We start from the raw sequence: 8,517 nt of genomic DNA, 5'->3' as shown, positions 1-8,517 counted from the left end.
ATTTACTAACTGTCAAGGTTCTGCGTAAAGTCCTTATGTCTCCGCTCTCACAAGGCTTCTCTGATGTGGTCACCCAACCATTGTGACATGTTGAGCTCCGGCTGAAGTCTCTTTCAAACGAATGTTTTGCTTCCTATAACAGGACTGATCATTGGACTATTTTAGCACCCATTCTGAGGTATGAAAACATGTCATTTTACCGAGCTCCTTTCCTGTATGAATTCTCTGATGAGGGAAAGCCTTTATCACCCTCATCGTCAACATGAACTCGCTGATGTTTCGTAAGACTTGAGCTCCAACTGAATACCTTCCCACACTCCTCACATTTGTACGGCTTTTCTCCAGTGTGGACTCTCTGATGGGCTTGAAGGTATGAGCTCCTACTAAAGACCTTCCCACACTTCTCACATTTATATGGTTTCTCTCCAGTATGGACCTTGTGATGGAGATGAAGCTGTGACCTTACACTGAAGCCCTTCCCACACTCTGCACACTGATACGGTTTCTCTCCCGTGTGGACCCTTTGATGATGCACATGAAGACTTGAAGACTGGCTGAAGGCCTTCCCACACTTCTCACATTTATAGGGTTTCTCTCCTGTGTGGATTCTACAGTGAACCTTCAGTTCTGAACTCCGGCTGAAGCCCTTCCCACATGTACCACATTTGTATGGTTTTTCTCCAGTGTGGCCTCTTTGATGGGACAGAAGATTTGAGGGCTGACTGAAGCCCTTCCCACACTCCTCACATTTATAGGGTTTTTCTCCTGTGTGGATTCTACAGTGAGCCTTCAGTTCTGAACGCCGACTGAAGCCTTTCCCACAGGCATCACATTGATAGGGTTTCTCACCAGTGTGGCCTTTTTGATGGTCCAGAAGATTTGAGGCCTGACCGAAGCCCTTCCCACACCCCTCACATTTGTATGGTTTCTCTCCAGTGTGGACTCTCTGATGGACTTGAAGGTGGGAGCCTGCACTGAAGCCTTTCCCACACTCCTCACATTTATAGGGTTTCTCTCCTGTGTGGATTCTACAATGAGCGTTAAGGTGTGAGCTATGCTTAAAACCCTTGCCACATGCATCGCATTTGTATGGCTTCTCACCTGTGTGCATTCGCTGATGAGCCTGCAGTCGTGAATGCCAACGGAAGTCCTTCCCACACTCTTCGCATTTGTAAGGTTTCTCTCCCGTGTGAACTCTCTGATGGACTTGAAGATGTGCACTCTGACTGAAGCCCACCCCACACTCCTTACATTTATAGGGTTTCTCTGATGTGTGGGTTATCAGAGAAGTTTGACAATGTGAGCTTTGCTTAACATTTCTCCCACACTCCTCAAATTTGTGTGGATTTTCTCCCGTAAGAACTCTCTGATGATGAGGAAGATATGACCTCTGCCTAAAATTCTTACATGCTGTATCATATTTGTATGATGTCTCTCTATTGTGGACTCTCTGATGGGCTTGAAGACTTGAAAACTGGTGGAAGGCATTTTCACATTTTTCACATTTACAGGGCTTCTCTCCCGCATGGGCCGTCTTATTAATTTGAGGGCAAGAGTCCTGAATAACACCTTTCTCGCACATCTCTCCTTTGTGGCGTTTTTCTCCATTATGGACTCTGTGGTGAACCTGAAGATGCGAACTCTGATTACTCTGATTAAAGCCCTTACCGAATTCCTCATATTTATAGAGCGCATCACCTTGTTTTTCCAACAGAGAGACAGTTCCTTGAATGTTTACTGTGGAATCTTGACATCTGGTTAAACCCTTGGTAACCTGTTGCCAGATTTGTGAGTAGAAAAACTCTTCATGGGGCAGGTCCCTTAATCCAATTTCTTGAATAACCTCCACGTTACGTAGACTCTTGTCTCCTAAAAGAATAAAGAGAATTTGGAGATGGGCATGTGGATGCTTTTGTTCAGAAATGTCAAGGTTATACATAAACGTAGGCCAACACCCTGAGGCTTTATGGAACCAGGAGAAAGCTCCATTTTTATTATCATGTATCATGTTCTCTGATTTACATGACTCTGGGAACCAAGACACATTTAGGCATTGTATTAGGTTTCAAAAGTGAGCCACAAGTTAGAAATGTGGTGGCTGCAGAGCAAGAAAAATACTTCCTCGCCAACTCAACTACCCCAGCAACCTACAACTTCTAGTCTGCAGCAGCCAGGGGAGTAGGGCTCTGAACAAGGCTCTATGGGTCCAGAACAGGCCATATCTGCTCGGCATGCTGCTGTAATCAACCTCGCGGGAGTAGGAAGCTTTATGCAGTCCCGGGCAGCTGCAGCTGTGGTCCCTGCAGCATCACATGGATATGGGCAGCGGTGGCAGCACAAACAGCTCAGCTACATCATCAACTGGCACATAGGCAGCTAATCAAAAAGTAAAAAGAAGGGACGCACACCAACCACTCCAAAATTCTGGGTCTTGCATTATTTCCCCCTCTCTTTTTATGAAACATAAAAGAACTGAATCAAAAGGATTTTGAGTTTCTATTCACTTCTGTTTTTTAAAAGGTGTCCGTATTTTACACTGCTAGCTATACAAACTTTACACAAAAGCAGAAAGAATCCTATGATTTTTAGCTAAAAAAAGGGAAATGCTTTAATGAACCATTAGGGTTGGCTGCTTAAGTCACTGCTTTTGAAAAATGGTTTCACTGTGCATGATACATATGGAAGAGGCCTCAGAAACACTAGTCACATCTTTGAGAAGAATGTAGTTTGATATTTATTTAGTATAAAAGGTTTATACAGAGCACAACAAATACTGTTTTTTACAAATCTGTTTTGGAAAAAAGAAAAATACTTTGATGATGAAGCTGCACCTTACTAAAAGCCGTCTCTTCTGCCTACTGTATGCACATCCGACCAAAATGCTCAGGATGTCTAGGGAAACCCTTCCAGACACATTAGCAGAGGATGTCCCCAGGCAACGTTGAAAACCTTTGCTTTGAATTATTTTATTGGAAGTTTACTCCAATGTTCAGAGCCTTTGAGACACTGAGCTGGTTGGAAAGACACGTTTGGGAGAAAAATCCTTATCCATCCACGTGTCTGAAGTTCAGAGTGTAAGCAGAGAGCTTCCTTCACCTCCTGCTGGGAAATATCCTTCAGGAGGACATCGGGGGTGGGGTGGGTAAAGGTTTACAGTAAAAATATACATCACTCTCTCGCCCAGGCCAGTGTTGCTCAGTGATTAGAGCAGCATCCCATGCATAAAGGGACTCAGGTTCAATTCTGGATGAGGGCACATACCCAGGTTGCAAGTCCCATCCCTGGTTGGGGCACATACGGGAGGCAACCAATTGATGTTTCTCGCGTGGATGTTTCTCTCTCTCTCCCTTTCCCTTCCTCTCTCTCTAGATCTAGAATCATCAAGGATAAAAGTGGCCATGGGGCCTATGGACTGTTGGCTTTCTTTGGTTTTTGTACGTATTTCCTTTCTGTGTGTGCAAAATATTTCCTTTTTCAAGTAGGAGTATTTAGAGCCCCAGGAATAATGTCTGTGAAAGTAGACTCTCAAAATGATGGGTAGAGATACATTTTCCATATGGACCACACCAATGGTTTTCAAGCTGAAGGCAGGAGGTAGTGAACTTGAAAGGAATTTAGTAGCTTTTGATGAAAATTAACAAAATAGGAAAATATCAGAGGTGCTTTGTAAGCAGTAAAGGCATCTCTGTATAAAATGGCTATTAAGAATCTTCATTCGAAAAAGCAGTTCTTAACCAAGACAGTATGATTCACTCCTAAAGGCTGCAGGAAAACCACAGGGGGGAAATGATAATCAAGTTGGTTACAAATGAAAAGCTAAGCTTTTCTATCTATACCCAAAAGCACCTAATAAAATTAGACACCTGTCAAGGGGAAAAACTGTTCTAGACTATACCTTCATCACAGTTGTTTTTTTAAAAATCCTCACCCGAGGATATGTTTTTGTTTAATTTTTTTAGGGAGAGGGGGAGAGAAAGAGAAAAACATCGATGTGAAAGAGAAACATTGATTAGTTGCCTCCCGTGGTTCGAACCCACAACCGGGTGTGTTCCCTGGCCGGGGATCGAGCCCGTGACCCTTCGGTGCATGGGATGACATTCCAACCATAAGCCACACTGGCCAGGGCACACATTTTTTATTACCACACTTGAAGGATCTCAGAGATGAATGGAAAATGGTCTATGTAACCATCATTAACTCATTCATATATTTGATATATTTGATAAATATTTATAGCACACCTGCCTTCTTCTAACTCTGCTCTATATAGTGAGGATAAAGCAATAAAGAAAACAGAATTTCTCTGCTCCTGAGACTGTATTCCAATGGACTATAGTACAATAAATAAAAATATATGTTAATAAGGTAAGTGCTTAGACACCAACTAAGACAGGGTAGAGGAAGGGAGTGGAGGCAGAAGGTATTATGCACAGAGGGGTCATGGAGGCCTCTCTTATGAGGTTAACATTTGGGAAAAGCCCTATGTGAGGTAAGGCAGGGGCTGGGAGAATGACGAGGGAAACAGTGCTCCTGACAGAAAGAACAAGAAGAGGGTGATGAGGCGGGAGCACGCTTGGCACAGCAAAGAGCCCAAACTGGACGGAGCAGATGACAAAGGGGACAGTGACAGGTCACGTTCATAGAGGGATGGCGGGGGGGGGGGGTGAAGGGGAAGGAGACAGAGCCATGTGGAACACTATAAGCCACTTTAAGTACCTGGATTTTACTTTGAATCAGATAAGAAGCTAGTTGAGATTTTAAGCAGAGGTCCGACAAGATCTGACAAACACTCATAAAATCACTTGGAATAGAGAACTCATTGTAAAAGAGCAAAACAGAAGAGTGAGAGCCATACAGACTGCTGCAGCGATCCACAGACGAGGCCCTGACTCAGACCAGCACCACGGTGGTGGAGGCGACAGGTGGCTCAGACCAGCGTCTCACTGGTGGAGGTGACAAGAAGCAGGACAGCCCCAGCCGGTTTGGCTCAGTGGATAGAACCATCGGCCTGCGGACTGAAGGGTCCCAGATTCAATTCTGGTCAAGAGCACAGGCCCGGGTTGTGGGCTCGATCCCCAGTAGGGGGCGTGCAGGAGGCAGCCGATCAATGATTCTCTCTCATCACTGATGCTTCTATCTCTCTCTCACTCTCCCTTCCTCTCTGAAATCAATAAAAATATATATTTTAAAAAACTTTAAAAAAAGAAAAGAAAACTGGCAACCAGCTACAGAGCTCCAAAGCCCCACACATCAAAGGACACAAACAGCGCAGGGGGCTCAAGTGCAGTCACAGAGCGCCTGTCCTCACCCGCTGAGACCAGGTTCCGGAAGTTCTCCAGCATCACGTCTCGGTACAGCTTCCTCTGGGACGGGTCCAGCAGCCCCAGCTCCTCCTCCGTGAAGACCACAGCCACGTCCTGGAACGTCACCGCCTCCTACAACACCACACACAGATGACCTCAATCCCATAACCAGTCTCACGGGAGAGGGGCAGCACTGAAAGCAGTTCTGTGTATCTTACAGCAATTCAGTGGAGAAGTCTGTCCCAGGGGTATGTAAATCTGAAGTACAAGAAACCATATGTGTCTTTACCCCTCCCATTGCCCCCCCACACCCCCACATACTCATTTTTGAACATTCAGGGGGGCCAGGGCTTGGGGGCACGGAGTTCAGGGTTTTCAGTGAGCAGGGAAGGGCCTCGTGGTTGGTCCACAATTCAGCCAGGGTCTGATTGGGATTTTTTATCTTATGACTGTAAAATTTCTACTGGAGATTTTAAGTTTTGTTTCTTTATTGTATGGGTTATAAATATTGCCACCCACATTGTACTATTAGTCTGGTATAGCTTTGAGTACAGCCTGATTTTTCATCCTCGACTCTACTGACGTATTTGGCCAGATAACTCTTCATTGTGGGGCTGTCCTGTGTGTTGTAGGATGGTTAGCAGAATCCTTACCTTCTACACGCGAGATACCAGTAGCCGTCCTCAAGTTATGACACCAAAATGTGTCCAGGTGTTCACTGGAGGCAACATTGCCCCTGATTAAGAATCACTGGTACACAGTTTTGTCTTAATTTTTTATATGGAAACTGTGTTCGTCACTGGACTGCAGCACATGCAGGTGCAACAGAAATCATAGAGAAGATGGGGCCACTGAAGAGTGAGCAGGGAGAGGCAGTATTATTCGAGGTGTTTTCTTTTTTTTAATATTTTATTGATTTTTTACAGAGAGGAGGGGAGAGGGATAGAGAGTTAGAAACATCGATGAGAGAGAAACATCGATCAGCTGCCTCCTGCACACCCCCTACTGGGGATGTGCCCGCAACCAAGGTACATGCCCTTGACTGGAATCGAACCTGGGACCCTTCAGTCCTCAGGCCGATGCTCTATCCACTGAGCCAAACCAGTTAGGGCTATTTGAGGTGTTTTCTACCCACCAGCATAACCAGGCACCACACTCAAAGGGCTAAGTCTCTGACTGGGGAATTCTTTTCCCTTGTCTCTCTGTCTTTATCCAAGTAAAATTTAGGAGTCTTTTTGCATCAGTTGGATGAGTCCTGCCAGGTGGCTCAGTGGGTTATAGTGTCATCCCATACACCAAAGGTTGAGGGTTCGATTTTCAGTCAGGGCACACACCTAGGTTGCGGGTTCAATCCCCGGTCAGGGCATGTATGGAGGCAACCCGTCGACGTTCCTCTCTCACTTCAATGTTTCTCTCTCTCTCTAGTAGAAATTAACCTACACTAAAATAAAAAGTAGTGATCATCTGATACATACAAGGGCCCTGAATGCCTACTGTTCTCTTTAATCCTTCCAAGAAAAAGAAACAGGATGTGTGTGGGAAACTGATATAGGGTTAAGCCTCGGACTGACCTGCTGGCAAAGTCACAAACAAGTCCTAGCTTAGAGGGCACAGTCCTCTTAGCATAATTAGGCTTGACCTTATAACACTCCCTAGATCTTATCTGGGAATCTAATTGGTTGAGGAAGTGCAGGAAGTGTAACCATGGTCAAAACAAGTGAAACTCACAAGAACTGTGTAACTATGGTAACCACTACCTTGTTTATCTCTCACTATAAAAAGCTTGGTGAGGCCTGAGCACAATAGAAGTCCTTCTCCCAGAGTTGGACTTGCCCGCCTGGTCCCCCAATATTTCCAAATTATCTCGTGTCTTTTCTATTTCATTTGTTGTGCGGCTCCTCTTCCAGACCCGAACCCTGAACCACGCAGGACGTGGAGGGAAACACTTACGACAGATGTGTCTAATCACTGAGAAATGAGATGACAATTTAAAACCTAGACAGGCAAGCCCAACTCACCTTGAACTTGGCCATTTTGTCTTCCTCCTTCTCGGGAAGGGCTGAGTCTTGGGAAGGCACAAGGGGGAAGAAGGAAAAAAGCATTAGATTCTGGCCAAGGGTGTCACTAACCCCTATGACTGTGTTATGTGAACCCCTCACACACCCTGTGAACACCCCCCCCGCCCCGAGCCTGGTGCCCTGGCTCAGATGAGCAGAATGCAGACTGCCTTCCAGACACCTTCAGCCAAGAGCCCCCGCACAGAGAGCCACCTGCCCAACCACACATGACGGCCCTCACGTAAGTTCATGCAGCCCTCAGGGGACGATTCTAATTCTGGGAGAGTGGACACTGAGGGTAGAGGACACAGGTCAAGGGAGTAATCCCTGGGGCCAATGACACTGCTACTTAGTAGCTGTGAAATCTTGAGCAAATTATTAATATCTTCATGCCTTAATTCTCTTATCTGTGAAACAGAGGGATTAACAGTGCCTATCACATAGGATTGTGGTAAGAATCAAGTGGTAGGCAGGAAGCTCAGTGAATACTTTCAGGGCACCTTACTAGTAGCAGCAGAAAAGCAAGTAACACATGCCCGGCTGGCGTGGCTCAGTGGTTGAGCGTCGACCTATGAACCAGGAGGTCATGGTTCGATTCCCAGTCAGGGCACTTGCCTGGGTTGCGAGCTTGATCCCCAGTGTGGGTTGTGCGGGAGGTGGCTGGTCGATGGTTCTTTCTCATCATTGATGTTTCTATCTCTCTATCCTTCTACCTTCCTCTCTGAAATCAATAGAATATATATTTTTAAAAGTAATAAAAAATAAAATATATATTTGCACATATATTTAAAAAAAGGAAAAAGAAAAAGAAAAGCAAGTAACATAAAACCAGTCTCATAAATGGTTTCTGTCAGTGGAGCCTTCAGAGGAGGCTGTTCTGTCACATGACCTTCACATGACCTCTGAAATACATATTCTTTCTTGCTTTCGCATACTTAATTTGATGCCTTTGCAAAAATATTTAAGAGTAGACAATTTCTTCCTGTATAAAGTATACATAAGAAAATTGAGCCGAAACCGGTTTGGCTCAGTGGATAGAGCGTCGGCCTGCGGACTGAAAGGTCCCAGGTTCGATTCAAGTCAAGGGCATGTACCTGGGTTGCGGGCACATCCCCAGTAAGAGGTGCAGGAGGCAGCTGATCGATGTTTCTCTCTCA

General features: G+C 45.3%; 1 protein-coding gene across 1 annotated transcript in view; it reads right to left on the bottom strand.

The window, feature by feature from the left end:
• Window positions 1-155: 155 nt before the first annotated feature.
• Window positions 156-8,517, bottom strand: part of LOC102435818 (zinc finger protein 45) — a 39,176-nt gene continuing 30,814 nt past the window's right edge. Inside the window, exons 6-9 of the mRNA XM_023748282.1 lie at window positions 7,602-7,652; window positions 7,322-7,440; window positions 5,309-5,435; window positions 156-1,869 (exon numbers count right to left, since the gene is read on the bottom strand). Coding sequence (XP_023604050.1) covers window positions 197-1,869; window positions 5,309-5,435; window positions 7,322-7,440; window positions 7,602-7,652 — 1,970 coding nt within the window. The 3' untranslated portion in view covers window positions 156-196. The remainder of the gene's footprint in view (window positions 1,870-5,308; window positions 5,436-7,321; window positions 7,441-7,601; window positions 7,653-8,517) is intronic.

The sequence above is a fragment of the Myotis lucifugus genome, unplaced genomic scaffold (genome assembly GCF_000147115.1).
Source record: "Myotis lucifugus unplaced genomic scaffold, Myoluc2.0 scaffold_1248, whole genome shotgun sequence".
NCBI classification, from domain to species: Eukaryota; Metazoa; Chordata; class Mammalia; order Chiroptera; family Vespertilionidae; genus Myotis; species Myotis lucifugus.
Note: the sequence above shows the minus strand (reverse complement) of the source record. Positions and strands in the feature narration are given on the sequence as shown.